Genomic DNA, 23,706 nt, shown 5'->3' on the forward strand with positions numbered 1-23,706 from the left:
GAACATAGCTTCCAAAAAGATGTCTTTGTATGGTGGCTAGTCTTAACACAGTAAAAAGAAAATGATATGCTCATTAGTTCTACAGTTTCAGTAATTTCCTTTCAGTCTGTGTGAATAAGACACTTTAAAATTAATGAACTATTGTCCTTTTTCTGGTAGAAGTTTAGCTTTCTTATTAAGCATAGGGTGTTTTTCTATTCAGTATGTTATGAAAGTTTTTATTAATTTTTATTGGAGTATAGTTGCTTTACAGTGTTGAGTTAGTTTCTGCTATACAGTAATTTCTTTTGTATTTTGCTTTCTTATTTAAAATCTTTATGTTCTCTAGGAAATGTTTTGTTTTCTAAAATATTTAGGAAAGTTGAAATAATATTTAAGCATTTTACTTGTTTATAAGCTAATAGAAAAGATGAATGAAATTTTTATTTCAACCAATTTATAGGAAAAATCTTAGGTTATTAGAATTTACTCCATTTGTGAGAAGCCAAATTTTTGCCTTTGCATAAAAAATTCAAATTTGAAAAAGTTGAGTATTTAATATATGCAGAATTTTCCATAATTAAAAATTAAAGTATTCAACAGCATAGTGCCATATAAATCACTCCTTAAAGCAGTATAAAGGCTTCCCTGGTGGCTCAGTGGTAAAGAATCCAGCTGCCATTGCAGGAGATGAGGGTTCCATCTCTGGGTTGAAAAGACCTCCTGGAGAAGGAAATGACAACCCGCTCCAGTGTTTTTGCCTGGAAAATCCTATGGACGGAGGAGCCTGATGGGCTACAATCCATGGGGTCACCAAGAGTCAGACACAACTTAGTGACTAAACAACAACAATAAAAGCAATATAAACATTTTGTAGAGTTAACACTCTCTTAGAGACTACTTTTTAATCTTTCAGTGGATGGAAGAATTTAAAAATGATATGCTAACTGAGAAAGATGCGCGATATGTGGCTGTTAAAGCAGTGGTTCATCATTTAATTGAATGCAATCAAGATATTCCAGGGATCTCTGAGATCAATTGGATTATTCATGTGGTTGATTCCCCAGATATAAATGCCTTTGTACTTCCAGTAAGTAAATATTGCCCAGTCTAATTTCTAATTTTTAATTGTTAAATTTAATGTCCTTTTTTTTTATGGTGTTCTCATTGCTTACATTATTTTCATTATGGTGCAGAATGGACAAGTGTTTGTCTTCACTGGACTTTTAAATAGTGTGACTGATATTCATCAGCTTTCCTTCCTTCTGGGCCATGAAATAGCACATGCAGTACTTGAGCATGCTGTAAGTATCTAAAATGAATGTTCAGTTATTGAAGTTAGTTAGCAAGTTAAATCTTTTAGAGAACTGAATCTTTTCAGTTTTTTTAAATTGATGGAATTTTAGTTTTTAGTAATTGACTTATTCTGTTGCCTGAAAAAGTATGATTGGCTAATTTTGAGAATTTCTATGGTCTTTAGTATTTGATTCTGAATAATTAGTGTTTCTCTTAAATACTGTTTTTATCACCTATCTTTTTTGGTAAGATGTAATTATTCTCAACCTCTAATTATTTCAAATTAGATATTAAACTTTCCATAATTATTAACATACTTATAATCTAGTCAGAAAATTAACTGTAGGGAAGTGATATTACTATCTAAGTGGTAAATCAGTTTTCTTCCTTTTTTTATTCATTCTCAGAGAATAACTTAGAGCATCTTGGAAAATGTCTAGAATGATATGCTGTATATAATGAATGCAGAGTAATAATAATGATACCTTGCCATTTTACAGTTTACTGAGCTTTTTAATATATACCTTCTCATTAATAATTTTAATACTGTCCTCATGAGGTAGGTATTTAATATCCTTATGTTATATACAAGGGCACTAATGTTTAAAAAGACCTTGAATACTAATACTAATTATTAATTAAATACTAATCTGACAGCCTGGCAGAATTTGAACTTTAATCAAGGCTTTCTGTTTGCAGGTCTAGCACTGCTTTCTTTTACCACAGTTACCTGGCTGTTTTCAGGTTGATTTATCATAGAATTTAGGTTGATTAATGCTCTTGTGAATATACAGATCTGTTTGACTTGGTATGAATCTAGAAAAATAATATATTTATTTACTCATTTTTATTTTGATGCACTAAAAACACGCATGGCTCATTCGTCCGCATGAGTAGAAAAAGGTATATTTTCTAATTGAAAACACGAAGGTAAATAGTGAAAGGATTGTAAAATGCTGCATCAGAAATGCAAGTAATATTAACTTCAAGTGGAAAAGATAATGTTATTAATCCTTCTAAAAGTCAATTCAAATTCTGTCTTTTCCTTAGAGTATTAATAAGATGAGGTAGGCCAAAGTTGTGCTCTTCTGGAGTGCAAATAGTAATTATCACCTTTATTTCTTCTGAGTTATAGGGAAATTAAAAAATTTTTTTTTCCTTAAACAGATACATACAAGAATCAATCTAAGCAGTTGAAATGCATTATATCTTTCTAGAAATGGTTTCATAACTGCAAAATCAATTATGGTCATTTTTAGCTTTTAAAAGGTATTCATTTCAGTACATTAATTTTCTTGGATCTAGATTGATGTGTTATTGAGCATAATGTTGTCATCTCTGTCTCTGCAAGAACAACAATTAGATGAGACATAAAAAGCAAATATCAGGCTCAAAAATAGGAAATAGTTATTAATATTTCTTTGTTAGGCATCTTAGCCATTGTCTATACTGTGTTTTCTCTTTTTCAGGAGTCTCCAGTTTTATTTGATCTAGCCTTTTATCTTGTTTTTGTTATTCCACAAATATGGATTTTTAAATTTTTATTAGTTTTCTAAGATTATGTAATAGCAATTATATTCTTTGGTAATTACAAGGATTTTCTCTTCTATAATGACTTCATCACTTGGAGTTGTATTCTTTAGTGCTAAAATAATTCCATAATTGTTTTTCATGACTCTCAGTTCTTATAATGAAGCAAAAATTGCTTTGTGAGGGCAGATTATGTTAAGAAGTATTCTAGGTGATTATTTTTAGTTGTCAGCCGTGTTTCATACACTCAAGTAATGTTTCCTGTATTGTCAGTGTCAGCATGACAGTAACATTTATTAATCAACAATAGTGGGGCACGGTGAACAGTCCAGTGCATCAAACTTATATTTAGATATTGCTATTCAAAACAACCACTTTAGAACTTTTTTTTGGTTACTGCTATAAGTAAATACAAAAAAACCATATAACTAAATTTCCTGGTGGGAAATACCAGACTGATAAAATTTCAAACTTGCTTGACTTTTCGTATATTAGGTCGTGAACTCAAAAGATTTTTATTTAAAATAATTTCCGATATTTTCCTGAATTGTTCTTGTTTTAGCTTCTTCATGTGTTCAATAGTGTTTGGTCTCTGTCTAAAAGTGTAAGCATAATAAACACATTTATTTGGTTTTTAAAGAAGATTTAGTGACAATATTAGAAACTGTAACTTCCTGGGTTTGATTCCATGTTCTTTTTACTAAGCAGCTGTGTGAATTTGGGCAACTCTTTTAACCTCCCTTCATCCTAGTTTATCTATAAAATAGAAAACAATTGTATATATTTTACAAAATTAGTATGCTTGTTAATATAAGACTCTGTACATATGAACAGAAATTGCGTTTAATGACAGGTTCAATTTAATGAACCTGTCATTATTTCTGAATAGTGGTAGTAGTTCAAGCAGATATTAGCTCTATGAGTAAATGAATACATAATATGTAAGCCAGAGGCCAGAAGGATAAAGCTCAGAAGAAGGAGAACTTGCAGTCTTACTTGGTGAAGTTCACTTAAACACATGTAATTATTTAATGTGGTTACACACAGTGAACAAGAAAATGTAAGCCTGTACTGTCTGAATTTATTAAGTATAATTTTTATTATTTTGATTTTTCTCAGGCAGAAAAGGCTAGCTTGGTTCATTTATTGGATTTCCTAGGTCTGATTTTTCTTACGATGATTTGGGCCATTTGTCCTCGAGATAGTTTGGCACTTTTGGGCCAGTGGATACAGTCTAAACTGCAGGAGGTAAGTCTGAGACAAAAACTTGAAATTGCAATGGCTTGTGGTGAGGATATTTTAATATTACTGTAAAGAAAAAAACATCAGAAATCTTTTCGTATTTTATCCTTATCATGAAACATGGGTACTATGTTTTAGTGTCTTAGATTTTCTCATTTTTAGGGGATACTCTTAATAATAGGCATTTAAATTAGAAAATACTACTTCTCTTAAATGATGGAGATAGATGGGTAGGAAGGGCTTGGCAACTTTTGGCTAGCATGATTTTTTGGGCATATTTATTGTTTCTACAGAGAGGAAACCCAGTCACAACCCTTTCTTTCCTTCTGTTGTTTACCTTCAAATGTTCCTTTTGTCTCTCGTCGTGACAGTGGTGTACTCACTGGATGACACTTCCTTTCCCCAAATACTTACATTTTGATGGGGAACTTTTTTTTTGGAGGATAATTGCTTTGCAGTGTTGTGTTGGCCTCTCCCGTGCAGCCGCGTGAATCAGCCGTAATTATGCTCATACCCCATCCCTCTTTGAGCCTCCCTCTCCGCTCCCCTCTGACCCCTCTAGGTCATCACAGAGCCTCAGGCTGGGCTCCTTGTATTGTATTGCAGCTTCCTACCAGTTATATCTGTTTTACACATGGCACTATGTATTTGTTAGCGCCACTTTCTCAATTCTTCCCACCCTCTCCTTCCCCACCTGTATCCAGAGGTGCTTTTTCTGTGTCTTCATTCCTTTGCTGCAAATAGGTTTGTCAGCACTCTGGGGAGCTCTTAAAACCTGTAAATTTCATGGGCACAGGGTTGGCAGAAGCTGCCCAATTTCTCCCACCGCCTCGCTCTAGCTAAGCTAGTGTTACCTGGTAACTATTGAAAGGACAGTTTTAATAGGTGTCTGTTAACTTTTGTTTTATGCATAATGATCGTCATCTGATAAAATTTATGGAGTCCTCCATCTTTCTCAAAATAGTACATCACGGAAAGGAGGTCTTGCAGTCTTAATATTTGCTTTGTTAGCTGTGATTATTTTATTTTACATCTTTCATCAGATATTTCCTCTTGTCCTGGGAGTTTTGGTTATTTAGGAAATCTGTTATTTGTGTATATTCAGTGATTTGTGGAGCACCCATCAGAGTGCCATCTGGGTGCTGTTTAAATCTAATCTGTAAAATTCTTTGAGACAAATTGCTTTGGAAATTGAATAACTAAATCTTTTATTCAGTGTTATCGAATCATTTGGTTTCAGTTTTATGGAAATAAAAGTTCTTAAAGGGAAAAAGAAAAAATGGTTATTGCTTAAGTGACAGAATCTCATATTTTGGATTTTATTTTTATCTTTCATGTGCTGGGAAGTCAAAGAAGGTAATGCAGGTTTTCCACCATTTATCAGTAGATAGCATTTTATGTAATAGAATCAGAAGATTAAGTCGTAAGGAACATAACTGGAAGCTGTTTCTCTGTTGAAATGCTTGATGATCCTGTTGCTTGAGTATAATTCTTTAATAATTACACTGAAACTCAAGTAAGGATTACTTCTGTTTGAACTCTTTTTTTTTTTTTTCCTCTATTTTTTTTCTCTGAATCCAGGCCCCCTCCCAATAATTTTGGTGGTGAGGAAATGCTTCTTTTTCTAGAAGTCTTGCTCATGGTGATTGGAGGGCAGAGGTGATTCCGATAGTGAAGTTATTGAGGGGGAAATCTGACATTCTTTTGTCAGAGAAAGGAAGAGAGGAAGGGAGAAGGAGGGGCTCTCAGTTAACCATTTGGGTATAGTGTAGCAGCCCTCATAGAGTGCTACCCGTTAGGGTTTTGAGAGCTATTAGTAATAATTACAGTAGCTAACATTTATTGAGTACATACTATATGGTTAGCACCATGATAAATACTGTAAATTAATTTTGTACAGGGGCTAAGAATACAGGCTCTGATCAGATGGATCTGTGTTTGGATTTAATCTCTCTTAGATTTAAATTCTGTAGAACTTCAGCAGATTGCTGCATTTGTTACAGGTCTCAGTTTCCTTATCTGTAAGTTCAGATAGTAGTAGAGGCCAACTCACAGCACTACTGAAGGCTTAATGATAACATTTAAAGCAGCATTTCTCAATATAAGCACTGTTCACAGTTTGAATTGACAAAGAATTGACAAGATAATTCTTTGTTGTGGGGAATTGTCCTCTGCATTGCAGAAAGTTTAGTAGCCTCCACACATTTAGATGCCAGTAGCTCTCCCCGCTTCTCCCCACCCCCAGCTGCAGCTGTGACAATCAAAAATACCACCAGACATTTCCAAATGTCCCCGAGGGATAAAAATCACGTCCTGTTGATAACCACTGGTTGAAAGTATTTAGCACAGTACCTGGTATAAGGTAAGGACTCAACAAATAGGAGTTATTACTTGCTCATTTTAACCCTCTCTGCAACTCTAGGAGTTTGGTACTATATGAAGTACTGCTATACTTTGCCACTATATGAAGTCAATGCTTCATTTTACATATAATGCTATTGGGCTTATAAGGGTGGAAAAATACAGCCCAGAGGTAATAGTTAACAAGCACTCAGGCTTGAACATTTTTCTCTCCTTTTAAAGCCAGTGTTTTTCACCAGTTTATACTAGTTATACTATTAATGCCAGTCAGTTTGTGGGGACATCTGTAGCCTGCTTGTGGTGAGTGAAGCAATCTAAAACAGACATGATTGAGAAGGAAGCAAGTCACATCTAATGGTCATGTACTGTGGACTAGATTGATTTAGTTATTTCAAGCCATCACTGACAGGTAATTAATTGCTTCCCCAATTAATAGTTCTTTTCTCAAAAAGTCCTGCCTATCGATCCATCTTCTACAAAGTTTTAGTACTTACTGAAAATTAGTATTTAACTGGAAAGCATTCACATAAATACAAGTAATTAGGGAAATTAAAGTTACAATATCTATTTGTATTTTTTTATTGAAGTTGGAAGAAGAGTTCATTTTCCTAACTAATCAATACTTAGAAAACAAAGAAGAAATTAAGATAATACATCATAGAAAGAACATTGTGCTGTATGGTTAATTTTCTAACTGAAATAAATCTCCTGGTAGTGTCACTGGCTACTATATAGCTGCAGTTTTTCAATTTTCTTTTAAGACTGAAAGATCAGAATGTTTCTTGGCCATAATAAAAAAAACTATATCAATAAACTTTCTCAGGGAATCCTCTACATAGTAAGTGGAGATTATAATCAGAAAAAATAAAAGGACTCTGTATGATACTGTGGACTCTTCAAAAATTTGTAGGCATGGTTTTTTCCTATTCATTCCTTGTTTTTAAAATATTAATCTCTGATGGGGGAAATAAAGGCTGCATTGTTTTATACCATCGTGTGCTTTAAATGTTAATCATAGCATAAGAACTATATCCTACATAAGCCATGAAATTTATTTTAAAAATATCATTTTGTTGCTGCTGTTTTTTTAACGAAATAAATAGCCTTAATGGGACTTTTCTTTCTTATTTCTTAGTTTTTGTTTGATAGACCATATAGTAGAACGCTGGAGGCTGAAGCTGACAAAATTGGACTACAGCTTGCTGCCAAGGTAAAAAGTTTAGAAGTTGAAAATACACTATCTCCTTCATATAGCAAAATATAATTGTATGTTGTCTTAATGCGGTTTGGCATGGGCGTAGAATGAGAGTTTGACTATAATTTTTCACTAGTACCTTTTTAAAAAATAATTTTATTTATTTATTTTTGGCTGTTCTGGATCTTTTTTGCTGCATGGGCTTTTCTCTAGTTGTGGCGACTGGGGGCCACTCTGTAGTTGCGGTGCGTGGGCTTCTCGTTGCAGTGGTTTCTCTTGTGGAACACGGGTTCTGGGGCACACGGGCCTCAGTAAATTGCCACATGTGGACTCAGTAGTTGTGGCTCCTGGGCTCAAGAGCACAGGCTCAGAAGTTGTGGTGCGCAGGCTTAGTCGCTCTGTAGCATGGGGGGGTGTTCTTCCTGGACCAGGGATCAAACCCATGTCTCCTGCATTAGCAGGTGGATTCTTCACCACTGAACCTCCAGGGAAGCCCTTCATTAATATCTTTTTAAGTCTGTCCCCTCTGGAAGCTATTGCTATCTTTATTTGACTCTTTCCCCTTGTTTTGCTGATCTAAGGAGGCTTTATGAATAAGATGATGTGTAACTGTTTTTACCCACTTGGAAAAGGGTTTATCTTATTATAGCTACAATCTCAACTGAACAAACTGAATTTTTACCATTTAAATAAATAATAGAACAGTCTTATTACTTTGTATCTTTCAGGTTATAATTTTTGTTATGGCAGATGACTTATTTTTGCTAGCCACGGAGAGCAGCTCTGGGCTTTTATTCTGGTTTATACTGGATTGATTTGAAGCTACTTCATGCCTGGCTACTGTTTTTATCACCTGTGATAACTGTGTATTAGTAGGATTTAACATTAGAAGTAAAACTGCATTTTTAAAAATTGGTGAAAACAGTGCCACTTCACATGTTAAATTCAAATTGTATTTGATTCTTTGTTGAGTCTTCAGTAGTTATCAGAAATCCTAACTATTGAAAATCACTCTTAAGCCGAATTTCTCATTATGAGTTTTTAATTTCATAAATTGAGATAAAAATTCAAAGTTCAAAAAATTCAATAAATCCAAAAAAGCAATGTTCTTTGAATGTTGCATAAGCATGATTAAATGAATTTTCAGACCTCATAGATTAAGAGGTTCCCAAATAGTGGGTCACAGATTGACTCTATCAAGAATTTCCCAATTTTAATGTACTATGGTCTGTGAAATTTTCCCTCTAGTTAAGTGCCGTCTGTATTCTGGTTCAGAAATCTTTGCTTATTTCAATAGATTGCTCCTGTTTTATTTCCAAGAAGTTTTCTTGTTTTGTTAAATATAAGGAAGAGGTCAAGATAATTTTTTCCCTATGTGGATATCTAGTAGACTCAGCACTGATTTTTGAAGATTTTCTTTTCTCCACTAAACTTCAGTTTCTCTGTCATGAATGTGGGAGGCTATATGTAAGTCTGTTTCTGGACTCCCTGTTGTATTCCAGTGGTCTATTTTTTTATCTTTGAGCCAATACCATCTTGGCATTATAATGGTTTAATAAATTTTGAGATCTAATATATTGATGTTCAAGCTGAAGCTCCAATACTTTGGCCACCTGATGTGAAGAGCCAACTCATTGGAAAAGATACTGATGCTGGGAAATATTGAAGGCAGGAGAAGGGGGCAGCAAAGGATAAGGTTAGAAAGCATTACTGATTCAGTGGACATAAATTTGAGCAAACTCTGGGAGATAGTGGATGACAGAGGAGCCGGGCATGCTGCAGTCCATGGGGTCACAAAGAGTTGGACATGACTTAGCAACTAACAACAACATGCCCAGTAGTGGGGTTGCTGGATCATATGGTGGTTTTTGGAGAAGAAAATGGCAACCCACTCCAGTATTCTTGCCTGGGAAATCCTATGGACAGAGGAGCTTGGCAGGCTGCAGTCCATGGGGTCGCAAGAGTAGGACACGACTTCGTGACTAAACCACCATGGTGGTTTTACGCGTAACTTGTTAAGGATCTCCATACTGTTCTCCACAATGACTGTATCAGTCTGCATTCCCACAACAGTGCAGTATGGTTCCCTTTTCTCCACACCATCTCCAGCATTTATTGTTTGTAGTTTTTTTGATATTGGCTGTTATGATTGGTGTGAGATAATGCCTCATAGTAGTTTTGATTTTCATTTCTCTAATAGTAATGTCAAACATCTTTTTATGTGCTTCTTGGCCATCCCTGTGTCTTCTTTGGAGAAATGTCTGATTTCTAAGTTTTGACTCTCTAGTCCCGTTAGACAGTCAAAGGCTCTTCTCAGTCACCCTGTTCTGCTTGGATTTCTTTTGATTTCTGCATATATTCTTAGTCTCTTGCTCGTCACTGCTTAAAATTTAATAAGATTTGCTGGTTGGAATTGTGAAACAGAGGATCAGAGTCCCCGCAGTGAGCTTTCCTTCTTTCTGGGATTTTGGCTTTTCTAGTCTTGGTTGACTTGGTAACTCTCCAGTACCTTTGAACAAGTATTATTTATGTTTTATCCAGATTTTCTAATTAGTTTTGATGGAAACATTGGTCAGCTATAATAAGCTACTTGACTCCATCACTGTTAGGAGACGAAGTCCCTAATGCAGTCTTTTAAATAGCTGTCTAACAGTCTGTAATTTGGATAGCTCATTTAGCTGTATGCTTATTGATGAACTTCGGAGGTACTGCTAGCTGCTGCTGCTGTTACCGTGTTGATTGCGACACTTCTGGAACTGGCGCCCTTGTACACACGTCCTTCTGCTCCTCGGGCTTTTGTAGGTTGGGGTTGCTGGCATTTCAATTTTTACTTTAAGAGATACTCTCGATTATTTCAGAATGTTACTAGCAAGTCTTGGCCAGTGACAAACCAGAACGCCTGTTTAAACTCCCCTCAACAGCACTGTTTTTAATCCCTTTTTTGTTAATTTGGACAAAAAATGAGATCTCATTGCTTTCAAAACTTTAATTTTCTTGCTTAGCAGTAAAGCTGAGCATAATGTTTTATTTTCATTGGCTCTTTTAAAATGATTTCTTTTTTTGCGGATTGCCTTTTATGTTTTGATGAGTAGATTTTAAAAATACATATTCTAGGCTTCCCCCTTGGAAATTCAGAATCAGTAGCTAGGTGACCAAGATCTGAGTCTGAGTGTGTTTAGGAGCTGCAAGTGATACTGATATTCAGGCAGATTTGGAAATTACTACTTTGAGTAATCAAATGTCAGTTTTGTGTTTTCAGGTCACTTGGTAAGTTAAATTTCCTGTTTTATTTTTTAAAAAAAGAGGAATTAAACTAGAGAAGTTAGTAAAGAAATATTGGTATTCCTTTGATTATTTATGATATGCAGTCCATATGTGTATATATATATATTTTTTCCATTTATTTTTATTAGTTGGAGACTAATTACTTTACAGTATTGTAGTGGTTTTTGTCATACATTGACATGAATCAGCCATGGATTTACATGTATTCCCCATCCCGATCCCCCCTCCCACCTCCCTCTCTACCTATTTTAAAGGATAGATAAAACTATGATTTCATTTTCTTTGTGTTGTGGACTAGTGACCTTTTACCAGTTGTGATATTATGGTTTATCTAGTTCAAAGGAGAAAACAGTATTGCAGCAGATGTTAAGTCGTGAATCCATAGTGATAAAGTAATATCTTTATTATGGAGCACTTAGGACATAAAAATGCCATCTCTGAATACAAGTATTTCTTTTCCTGCCAAAGGTAGAAATAAGTATGAAAACCTCAATTGTGTTTATACTACCACTTTATTCTGTGTCACCTTTATCTTCCATTTAATATTTATTATATTTTTATACTTTGTTTAGCATTTTATATGATCAGATTGATCATATTCTTTGCAGCCAGAGGTGCAGAAGCTCTATACAGTCAGCAAAAACAAGATCATGAGCTGACTGTGGCTCAGATCATGAACTCCTTATTGCCAAATTCAGACTTAAATTGAAGAAGTAGGGAAAACCACTAGATCATTCAGGTATGACCTAATCAAATCCCTTACCATAATGCAGTGAAAGTGACAAATAGATTCAAGGGATTAGATCTGATAGACAGAGTGCCTGAATAACTATGGATGGAGGTTCGTGACATTGTATAGGAGGCAGTGATCAAGACCATCCCCAAGAAAAAGAAATGCAAAAAGGCAAAATGGTTGTCCGAGGAGGCCTTACAGATAGCTATGAAAAGAAGAGAAGGGAAAGGCAAAGGAGAAATGGAAAGATACTCCCATCTGAACACAGAGTTCCAAAGATAGCAAGCAGAGATAAGAAAGCCTTCCTCAGCAATCAGTGCAAAGAAATAGAGGAAAACAATGGAATGGGAAAGACTAGAGATCTCTTCAAGAAAATTAGAGATACCAAGGGAACATTTCCTGCAAAGATGGGTTCGATAAAGGACAGATATGGTATGGACCTAACAGAAGCAGAAGATATTAAGAAGAGGTGATAAGAATACACAGAAGAACTATGCAAAAAAGATCGTCATGACACAGATAATCATGATGGTGTGAGCACTCACCTAGAGCCAGACATCCTGGAATGCGAAGTCAAGTGGGCCTTAGGAAGCATCACTACAAACAGAGCTAGTGAAGGTGATGAAATTCCAGTTGAGCTATTTCAAATCTTAAAAGATGATGCTGTGAAAGTGCTGCACTCAATATGCCAGCAAATTTGGAAAACTCAGCAGTGGCCACAGAACTGGAAAAGGTCAGATTTCATTCCAATTCCAAAGAAAGACAATACCAAAGAATGCTCAAACTACCGCACAATTGCACTCATCTCACATGCTAGCAAAGTAATGCTAAAAGTTCTCCAAGCCAGGCTTCAACAGTATGTGAACTGTGAACTTCCAGATGTTCAAACTGGATTTAGAAAAGGCGGAGGAACCAGATATCAAATTGCCAACATCCGTTGGATCATCAAAAAAATAAGGGAGTTCCAGAAAAACATTTACTTCTGCTTATTGACTATGCCAAGGCCTTTGACTGTGTGGGTCACAACAAACTGTGGAAAATTCTGAAAGAGATGGGAATACCAGACCAGCTGACCTGCCTCCTGAGAAATTCTATGCAGGTCAAGAAGCAACAGTTAGAACTAGAGATGGAACAACAGACTGGTTCTAAATTGGGAAAGGAGTTCGTCAAGGCTGTATATTGTCACTGTGGTTATTTAACTTATATGCAGAGTACATCATGAGAAATGCTGGACTGGATGAAGCACAAGTTGGAATCAAGATTGTTGGGAGAAATATCAATAACCTCAGATATGCAGATGACACCACCCTTATGGCAGAAAGCAAAAAAGAAGTAAAGAGCCTCTTGATGAAAGTGAAAATTGGCTTAAAGCTCAACATTCAGAAAACTAAGATCATGGCATCCTGTCCCATCACTTCATGGCAAATAGATGGGGAAACAGTGGAAACAGTGGCTGACTTTATTTTTCTGGGCTCCAAACTCACTGCAGATGGTGACTGCAGCCATGAAATTAAAAGACACTTGCTCCTTGGAAGAAAAGTTATGACCAACCTAGACAGCATAATAAAAAGCAGAAAGATTATTTTGCCAACAAAAGTCCATCTAGTCAAGGCTGTGGTTTTTCCAGTAGTCATGTATGGATGTGAGAGTTGGACTATAAAGAAAGCTGAGCTCCGAAGAATTGATGATTTTGAACTGTGGTGTTGAAGACTCTTGAGTGTCTCTCGGACAGCAAGGAGATCCATCCAACCAGTCCATCCTAAAGGAAATCAGTCCTGAATATTCATTGGAAGGACTGATAGTGAAGCTGAAACTCCCAATACTTTGGCCATCTAATGTGAAGAACTGACTCATTGGAAAAGACCCTGATCCTGGAAAAAATTGAAGGCAGGAGGAGAAGGGGATAACAGAAAGAGATGGTTGGATGGCATCACTGACTCAATGGACATTAGTTGGAGCAAACTCCGGGAGTTGTTGATGGACAGGGAGGCCTGGCGTGCTGCAGGACACGGGGTCGCAAAGAATGAGATATGACTGAGCAACTGAACCTCGATGGCCAATTTGAGTATCCGGAACTTGATTCTTATTTGTGGCGCATGTACTGTGTTTGGACACTGATGCATCAGACTCCATTGACTTCCTGCCACTTAATAGTCAGATCACATAATTCTCTTATTCACGATTCTTTCCTTATCAGGCAACCTTCTGATTATAGTCTGGCTTCCTTTGCCTGGAATACCTTGACTGCTAGGGAGAGAACATGCTGAGTTGAGGACACAAACGCCCTGTGCCCTTGTAGTTCGGGTAGTTATAGTTACTGCTGTCAGCTAATAAGTTGGCATTCTGATTTTACGTCAGTCTAGTGAGCTTGGTTAATAGGAACTGTTCCTGAGACATGGATCTATTGGTCATGTGCTGTCCCATTGGATTTATGAGCTTTTAAGGCCCAGGGCTAAATAGAGATATGGAAAATCCATTAGAATCAAGTTACTCAAGATGCCTCTTTCATGGTAAGCAGCTTCTCTCCTCTAGAGACACTCTGTGTCTGCTCTGCTATTGGCTGTGAGTGAGTTTGTTTTTTATATTTGCATTCTTGTAGTTTTAATTTTTCATTTAATTTTTATAAAAATTAAAAAATTTTAAATTATCATCACATAAATAACCAGAATGACAGATGCAGTTGTAAAAACTGGTAGAACTAAGGTGTCCTAAGCACAGAGTAACAGCTAACTGTCCAGTTATTAGCTGACAAAAAGATATCCTGTGATTTTGTTGTGTATGTTTATTCATTTGTCCCTGTAAAAAGAATTTGACACTTTACAGTCATTTAAAGAAATGACTTTTGTTTATTTGATTTCATAAAAAGCTGTATCATGTTCATATATTTTTTGAGTATCTGTTTCTTAAATATGAGAAAGAAAACTAGTTTTCTTTGTTCTAAGCTGGGGACAGCCTCTTATTATTTTTGTCATACTAACTGTGGAGGTAGGATTGCTGGTGTTTAATGGGCATGCAGTGGGCAAGGATCTTAAATACCCTGTAGTGGCCCAGAGAGCTCTCCAGAGTGAGGTATTGTCCAGCCCCCAAATCTTGAAAGTGCCCCTCTTAAGAAACAGTTGGCTGAGTTCTTCAAGAGACCTGAATAACTGTGCACATAGCGCCATCTAGTGGGGGAAAATATCAATAGGTAATAAGCAAAATCTCCTTCATAGCAGGAATGAGAAAATTAAAAAATCTGAACTTTCTGTAAAATGATAGGTTATAGAATCCCAGATTTTTGAAGCAGGAGGGAAAATGAGATAATCTGATCCATCTTCTCCTTTTACAGATTAGAAAATTCGGGCCCAAAGAGGTGCAGTGATTTGTCCAGTAACATACGTGCGTGCGTGCATGCTAAGTCGTTTCAGTTGTGTCCAACTCTGCGATCCCATGGACTGTAGCACATCAGGTTCCTCTATCCATGGAGTTCTTCAGGCAAGAACAATGGAGTGGGTTGCCTTGTTACGGGCTTCCCAGGTGGCGCTAGTGGTAAAGAACCCGCATCAGTGCGAGAGATGACGCAGATGCAGGTTCAGTTCCTGGGTCGGGAAGTTCCCCTGGAGAAGGGCATGGCAACCCACTCCATTCCTGCTGGAGAATCCCATGGACAGAGGAGCCTTGTGGGCTGCAGTCCATAGGGTCGTAGAGTTGGACACGACTGAGGCGGCTTAGCATGCAGTTAGTATTACAGCAAGAGCCGGGGCTAGAATTCAGGTCTCAGTTTTCCAAGTTGGTAATCTGAGCCTTTTACATAGCAAACTGACTATCTTTGTGTCCTATTTGTGTTAAAGTCTTATGTTTTTAGGGATTTATTTAAGAAAGAAAAAATAATAAATGAGAACATCTCATTTACAGGTATGCCATGAAGTAAGCTCCCATAATGCATGTATTATAGATTACATCTTATTTTGAACCTGATTGTTTCACTTAGAGAAATGAGACAAGCTGTTGTGATTTCATTTAATTTTTTTTAGTTGCTATGATTTCAGCACAAGTTTTTTAATCTTATAAAACTTTTTAGGATAGATAAAAAATAAATGCATGAAAATTTATTAAAATTATATAGAACTGACAGGTTGGCAATGAAAAATGCAGAAAACTTTAAAATGAATTATAAAATAATGGAAGTTCTCATTTTTCCTCTTTATTAGGGTACATAAAATTGGTTCTGATAAGTCATTTTTTTTTTTTTCTTTTTAAGTGAGAGGTATTGGCACATATTGAGAATAGCAATAACCATCCCAGGACTATGTCACATTTAGTTGGAAAAGAGCAGTTTTTAATTATTGACTGGAAAATGTTGTTTAAACAAAAAGTGGGTTATAAGGTGAGCTTTAACAAGTGGTACTATATTGGGAAAAGGAACCTGTAAGAGACTGAAATAAACTGAGACATCCTGGTAGATGATGATGATATTGGTAGTGATGGTAACAATGACGATGATTTTTGCCAACAGTGATATAATAGTTCACATTTCTTTATGTATTGTGCATGTTCTGAGTGTTTTTAAATATGCTACCTCTTTTAAACTTCATAGAAACCCTGTGAAGTACAATTATTCTCTCATGTTTATGAGAGATGAGAAACTGAGGGATGGAGAAAGCAAGTAACCTGTCAAAGGGCTCACAGATAGTAAAGTTTTCCCCTCTTACTTCTGAAATGGAACTTTTTGATAATATTGGGTTGGCCAAAATTTTTGCTCTGGAAGATGGTATGGAATAACTCAAACTTTTTGGTCAACCCAATATTTTAACCTGCTAGGAACAGTTTTGGACATCTGTCGTATTGTCCATAAAATAACCATTTTCATATATGTTTTCAGTTCCTTTAAATTTAATTTTAAAATAGCCTCAGTGTATTCTTCTACATCTAGGAATCCAGTTACCCTTCTGCAACAGTCCTTTATAGAGTTCTCTCAGATGGCTGTTTTATCCACCACATGTCTGTGTAGCATACAGGGGAGAATGCCAGAATGACTCGGACAAGTGTACGGTGTTACTCATTCCAAAGAAAAATTCAGAACTGCTAGTGTCAGAATTTACCTCTTAGAGAACATGATATCTGGCAGGAGTTTGGTTGGAGAGTCTAAGTGAAATAGAACAAGATTTATAGATACTTTTCTTCTGCCCCATTTCTCTTTCTCTTTTCTTCTGGGACTTCTATAATGTATATATTGGTCAGCTGATGGGTAATATCGCAGAAATTCCTTAGGCTTTCTTCACTCTATTTTTTGTTTGTTTGTTTACTTCTCTGACAAGATGATCTCTAATGCCTTGTCTTTGAGTTCACTGATCCTTTCTGGATCTAGTCTGATGTTGAATCCCTCTACTGAAATTTTTCAGTTTATTTATAGTATTCTTCAGTTCCAAGATTTCTGTTTGGTACTCTAGTAATTTCTATCTCTTGGCTGCAGTTCATGCATTTCTTCTGACCTGGATGAGCAGCTTTACGATGACTGGTTTGAATTCTCTATCAGGTAAATCACACATCGGTATCATTAGGGTTGATTTCTGGAGATTTAGCTTGTCCCTTCAGGACTTATTTCCCCGTTTCTTCATTTTTCTTGACTTACTGTATTGGTATCTTCACAACGGAAAAAACAACCACTTCTTCCAGTCTTCACAGATTGGCCTCACACAAGAGGAGATCTTTGCTGATCAGCCCAGCCAGAGACTTAAGGTAACCTCTCAAACATTCAGGCTAGTCAAAATCTGTCTTTGGCCTTAGTGCTCCCCAGGCATCTAAAGTATTCTAGAGTCTATCAGTGCCCTTAGATAGGTGTGACAGTGGCTAGTCCCTTGGGCAGCTCCTAGAAATGTAGGAACATTACATGTGTGGTTCACCTCCTGCTGCCCCAGGACCCTGGGATTTTTGTTGTTGTTTATGTGGTGTATCACATTGATTTATTTGTGGATATTGAAAAATCCTTGCATCCCTGGGATAAATCCCACTTGATCATGGTAAATGATCTTTTTAATGTATTGTCGGATTAAGTTTGCTAGTATTCTGTTGAGGATTTTTGCATCATGTTCATCAGTGACATTGGCCTGTAATTTTTGTGTATGTGTGAGATCTTCATCTAGTTTTTGGTGTCAGGGTGATGCTGGCCTTATAGAATGAGTTAGTAAGTGTTCCTTCCTCTTTAGTTTTTGGGCATGGTTTTAGAAGTATAAGTGTTAACTCTTCTCTATGTGTTTGGTAGATCTCACCTGTGAAGCCCTCTAGTTCTGGACTTTTGTTTGCTGGGAGTTTTTAAATTATTAATTTCATTACTAGTAATATATTTTCTTTTTCTTCCTCGTTCAATCTTGGGAAATTGTACCTTTGTAAGAATTTGTTCATTTCTTCCAGGTTATCCATTTTATTGGCATATAGTTGTTTGTAGTAGTCTCTTATGATCATTTGTATTTCTGTGATATTGGTTGTAGCCTCCCCTTTTTCATTTCTAATTTTATTGATTTGAGCCCTCTCCCCCACTTTTTTTTTGTTGAGTCTGGCTAAAGGTTGATCAGTTTGTTTATTTTTTCAAAAAAACCAGCTCTTAGTTTCATTGATTTTTTTTTCCCCATTGTTTTTTGTTTTGTCACTGTTTCTTTCCTTCTACTAACTTTGGGTTTGGGGTTTTATTCCCTTTTCTCTGGTTTCTTTATGTGTAAGTCAGAGTTGTTTATTTGAGACTTTTCTTGTTTCCTGAGGTAAGTGTGTATCACTATAAACAGCCCTGTTAGAACTGCTTTTGCTGTGTCCCATAGGTTTTGGTTCATTGTATTTTCATTTTCACTTATCTCTAGATATTTTTTGATTTCCTCTGTGATTTCTTCAGTGATCCATTGGTTGTTTAGTAGCATAGTGTTAGACCTCTACTGAACAATATATTTTTAAACAATCAAAGAATTTAAAGAAGAAATCACAAGGGAAATTAATAAATATAGGGATGAATGAAAATGAAAACAATGTACCCAAAGTTAGCTCTCCCAAAGTTACAACCTAAATTTACAACTTAGCTAGAAAAAGAAGACTTAACTCAGAGATAGTAGAAGGAAATTTTAAAAAGATTAGAGTGGGGATATATTAAATAGAGAATAGAAAAACAGAGAAAAATCAACAAAACCAAAATTTTGTCCTCTGAAAAGGTAAACAAAATTGATGAATCATGAACTAGCTGGACTAATAAAAATATAGAGATGACTCAGATTGCTAAAATCAGAAATGAAGTTGGGGACGCTTTTATTGATTTTGTAGAAATAAAAAGATTATAATAGTGTGCTGTGAACAGTTGTTTGCCCCAGATTGGATAGCCTAGATGAAATGGACAAATTCCTAGAAACACGAAACCTACCAAGACTAAATCATGGAGAAATAGAAAATCTGAATAGACCTATAACTACTGGTGCTAGTGGTAAAGAACCTGCCTGCCATTGCAGGAGAGGTAAGAGACACAAGTTTGATCTCTGAATTGGGAAGATCCCCTGGGGGAGGGCACAGCAACCCACTCCAGTATTCTTGCCCAGAAAATCCCATGGACAGAGGGTCCTTGTGGGTTACAGTCCTTGGAGTTGCAAATAGTTGGACATGACTGAAGTGACTTAGTACACATAACTAGGAATTAGATTGAGTCAGCGATCAGAATCTTCCAACAGAGTGAAGTCTTAGATCTGATAGCCTCACTGATGAATTCTGCCAGACATTTAAAGAAGAATTAATATTAATACTTCTCAGATTTCTCCATAAGACTGAAGAGGAGTGAACACTTCCTTATCTGTGAAACCAGTATAATCCTAATATCAAAGCCAGACAAAGACAAACTACAAGAAAAGAATATCCCTTACGAACATTGGTGCAAAGATTTTCAAAATAATACTAGCACATAGAATTCAGAAGTCTATTAAAAGGATTATACACACACTGTGGCCAAATTAGATTTATCCCTGGAATGCAAGAATGGGTCAACATACAAAAATTAATCAATGATATGCTATTATCAACAAAATGAAGGAAAAAAGCTGTGTGATTACCTTAATTGATACAGAAAAAACATTTGACAAAATTCAGCACCCTTTCATGATAAGGAACAGGCAACAAAATAGAGACAAAAAGAAAACTGTATCACTGCAATGAAAACCATACATGAAAAACACACAGCAGCAAAGACTGAAAACTTCTTCTTTAAGATCAAGAACAAGACAAGGATGCCCACTTTCACTTCCATTCAACATAGTAGTGGAACTTTTAGCCAGAGCAAGAAAAAGAAATAAAAAGCATCCAAATTAGAAAAGAAGAAGTAAAATTATCTCTGTTTGCAGATGATAAGATCATGTGTGTAGAAAATCCTAAAGACTCTACCAAAAAAGCTGTTTAAACTAATAAAAGAATTTAGCAAAGTTCAGTTCAGTTCAGTCGCTCAGTCGAGTCCGACTCTTTGCGACCCGGTGGACCGCAGCACGCCAGGCCTCCCTGTCCACCACCAACTTCCGTAGTCTACCCAAACCCATGAGTCAGTGATGCCATCCAACCATCTCATCCTCTCTCGTCCCCTTCTCCTCCTGCCCTCAATCTTTCCCAGCATCAGGGTCTTTTCCAGTGAGTCAGCTCTTTGCATCAGGTGGCCAAAGTATTGGAGTTTCAGCTTCAGCATCAGTCCTTCCAGTGAATATTCAGGACTGATTTCCTTTAGGATGGACTGATTTGATCTCCTTGCAGTCCAAGGGACTCTCAAGAGTCTTCTCCAACACCACAGTTCAAAAGTATCATTTCTTTGTCACTCAGCTCTCTTTATAGTCCACCTCTCACATCCATACATGACTACTGGAAAAACCATAGCTTTGATTAGATGGACGTTTGTCGGTTAAGTATTGTCTCTGCTTTTTAATATGCTGTCTAGACTTGTCATAGCTTTTATTCCAAGGAGCAAGCGTCTTTTTAATTTCATGGCTGCAGTCACCATCTGCAGTGATTTTGGAGCCTAAGAAAATAAAGTCTGTCACTGTTTCCATTGTTTTTCCATCTGCTTGCCATGAAGTGATGGGTTCAGATACCATGATCTTAGTTTTCTGAATGTTGAGTTTTAAGCCAGCCTTTTCACTCTCCTCTTTCATCAAGAGGCTCTTTAGTTCCTCTTCACTTTCTGCCATAAGGGTCGTGTCATCTGCATATCTGAGGTTATTGGTATTTCTCCCTGCAATCTTGATTCCAGCTTGTGCTTCATCAAGTCCAGCCTGTCGCATAATGTACTCTGAATGTAAGTTAAATAAGCAGGGTGACAATATTCAGCTTTGTGCTCCTTTCCAAATTTGGAACCAGTTCGTTGTTCCATGTCCAGTTCTAACTATTGCTTCTTGACCTGCATACAGATTTCTCCACAAAAGAGTGGAGCTGGACCTTTATTAACACTGTATAAAAAACTAACTTGGACCTAAGTGTAAGACCTAAAACAAAAACTCTTAGAAAAAAAGCACAGGGCAAAACCCTTCACAACATTGGTTTTGGTAATGATTTCTTACATATGACTCCAAAGGCACAGTTGACAAGAGAAAAAGTAGACAAATTGGACTTCATGAAAATTAAAAAAAGTTTATTATCAAAAGACACCATTCACAGAGTGTTAGTTGCTCTGTTGTGTCCAACTCTTTGTGACCCTATGGACTGTAGTCCGCCAGGCTTCTCTGTCTGTGGGATTTTCCAGGCCAGAATACTGGAGTGGGTTGCCATTTCTTTCTTGACGAGGTCTTCCCAACCTAGGGATTGAACCTGGGTCTCCTGCATTTCAAGCAGAGTCTTTACCACCTGAGCCACCAGGGAAGCCCTATCCCCAGAGTAAAAAGACACAACTCACATAATGGGAGGAAATATTTGCAAATCATATATCTGAATATATAGAGAACTTCTAAAATTCAACAACCGTAAAAACCTGATTCAAAAATGGGCAAAAGACTTGAATAGACATTTCTCCGGAGAAGAGATATGCAAATGTCCAATAAGCACATGGAAAGATGTTCACCACCACTGATAATTAGGGAAATGCCAGTTAAAACTCCAATGAGATACTACCTCACATTCATTAGCAAAGCTATTATCAAAATAGCATAAAGTAACAAGCGTTGGCGAGGATATGAAGAAATTGGGTGGAAATGTAAAATGGTCCAGACACCATGGAAATGAAATGTTGGTTTCTGAAAAAATTTAAAATTAAAATTACCATATGATCTGGCAGCTTCACTTATGGGTATATTCCCTGGAAGATTGAAAGCTTGGTCTTGAAAAGATATTTGTACACCCATGTTCATAGCAACATTTTTCACAATAGCTAATGTGGAAGCAACCCAAGTACCCACTGACTGTTGAATGGATAAACAAAATGTGGTACATACATACAATGAGATACCATCCAGCCTTAAAAAGGCAGAAAATTCTATAATATGCTATAACATGGATGAACCTCGAGGACATTATGCCCAGTGAAATGCCAGGTATAAAAAAACAAATATTGTGTGATTCCATTTATTTGAGGTATTTTAAGAGTAGTCAAAGTCATAAAGACAGGAATTGTAATAGTAGTTGCCTGGGGCTGAGGGGAGGGAAGAATGGAGGGTTACTGTTTAATAGGTACGGAGTCTCAGTTTCACTAGATGAAAAGAGTTACGAGTCTGGTGATGGGTACAGATGACTGTACAACAGTGTGAATGTATTCAGTACTGCTGAGCTGTATACTTACAAGTGGTTAAGATGGTCAAATTTGTTATGTGTATTTTACCACAATAAAAAAGGAATGGTGTTGCTTTAAACATTGAATAAAACTTACTTGAATTTCAGATTATTTTTTCTTTTCACTTTCCAAATATTTAAAAATGGCTTTAATGGTGTTTGTTAAAAATGATGTGGTGTAGATGTTGGCTGTCTGAATTGGCATACAGTGTTCTTTATTTGTCTTTTTGTGTGTCACAGTTGTACTGTTTTAAGGCTGATAGCACATTAAGGCTTTTGATAGCACATTTTAGTCAATACAGTGTAATTTTTAAAATTGGTTTAATCAAAAGTAAAACTGGTTGGGAAATACAATATAATCACTTTTCTCCCGCCTCTTTTTAGAGAAAAAAATAAGAAGTGTGAAAAAATTGAACAGGTTTGTAGTAATATTTACTAAGTCACCTTATGTAGGATTTAGAAAATAAATTTTAGTATAAACTTAATATATTTTAATACATTTCAGAAATAAAAGTCTTGCTCTTCCTCCACCATCAGACACCTCATTTATCTCTTAGGGTAGCTACTTTTAATGTTTCTTAAATAGCTTTCCAGAAATGATCTATGAATAGATAAGTATATGTATATGAGTATATGATGAAATTGTACACACACATACACAAAATCTATATATCCCATCTTTTATTTTTTTTAAAGGGAGTCATTTTCTATAAGGTATTTTGAATGGCTTAAATATGTTCTTCAGTAAGTTCAAGGAAAAGCAGATAAATTGATGTGTACATTAAAACTATAACTGTCTTCAACAGAAAACAACAAGATCCTGTAAAGCAATTATCCTTCAATTAAAAAGTAAATAAGTTAAAAAAATACATTACTCATACATTCATAAATGTTCACTTCAAGTGGATTGATGAGGCAAATGTAAATAAATTTATTAAAAAGAAATCATAGAGTAATATCTCTGATTTCAAACTTGTGAAATCCTTTTTAAGCATAAGTACAATAAAAGAAATTTGTAAAGGAGAAAGTTAGGCTTTGGCCAAAAAAAATCAATAAATAAAACCTATAGTGTAGGTTTAATATCCTTAAAAAAAGATTTCCAAGAGGGAATGACTGATTTTAAATGTAAATGCTTGCTAATAGTGGGTGGAATCAAACAGCATAAAAACACTAACTTCTTTCTGGAGTCAACACTTTAATCTTATATTTTAAAATGCAGGACCATTTTTGCAGTAAGAAATAATGCAAATAAAATTGGAATTTCATATAAAAATATAACTGTCTTTATTTGAGGTCTTCTAATTATTCTGGTGGTATAGATGAAGAGTAAACTTTGTTTATTATA

At 36.0% G+C, this 23,706-nt stretch overlaps 1 protein-coding gene across 6 annotated transcripts in view; it reads left to right on the forward strand.

The window, feature by feature from the left end:
- Positions 1-23,706, forward strand: part of OMA1 (OMA1 zinc metallopeptidase) — a 59,551-nt gene that overhangs the window by 16,996 nt on the left and 18,849 nt on the right. For all 6 annotated transcript variants that reach the window (XR_006335839.1, XM_043877717.1, XM_043877720.1 and 3 more), the window contains exons 4-7: positions 896-1,069; positions 1,176-1,283; positions 3,925-4,053; positions 7,544-7,618. Coding sequence is in view for 5 of the 6 variants with exons in the window: in XM_043877717.1 (XP_043733652.1) it covers positions 896-1,069; positions 1,176-1,283; positions 3,925-4,053; positions 7,544-7,618 (486 nt within the window). In the remaining variant the exon portion in view is untranslated. The remainder of the gene's footprint in view (positions 1-895; positions 1,070-1,175; positions 1,284-3,924; positions 4,054-7,543; positions 7,619-23,706) is intronic.

The sequence above is a fragment of the Cervus elaphus genome, chromosome 20 (assembly GCF_910594005.1).
Source record: "Cervus elaphus chromosome 20, mCerEla1.1, whole genome shotgun sequence".
Lineage (NCBI taxonomy): Eukaryota > Metazoa > Chordata > Mammalia > Artiodactyla > Cervidae > Cervus > Cervus elaphus.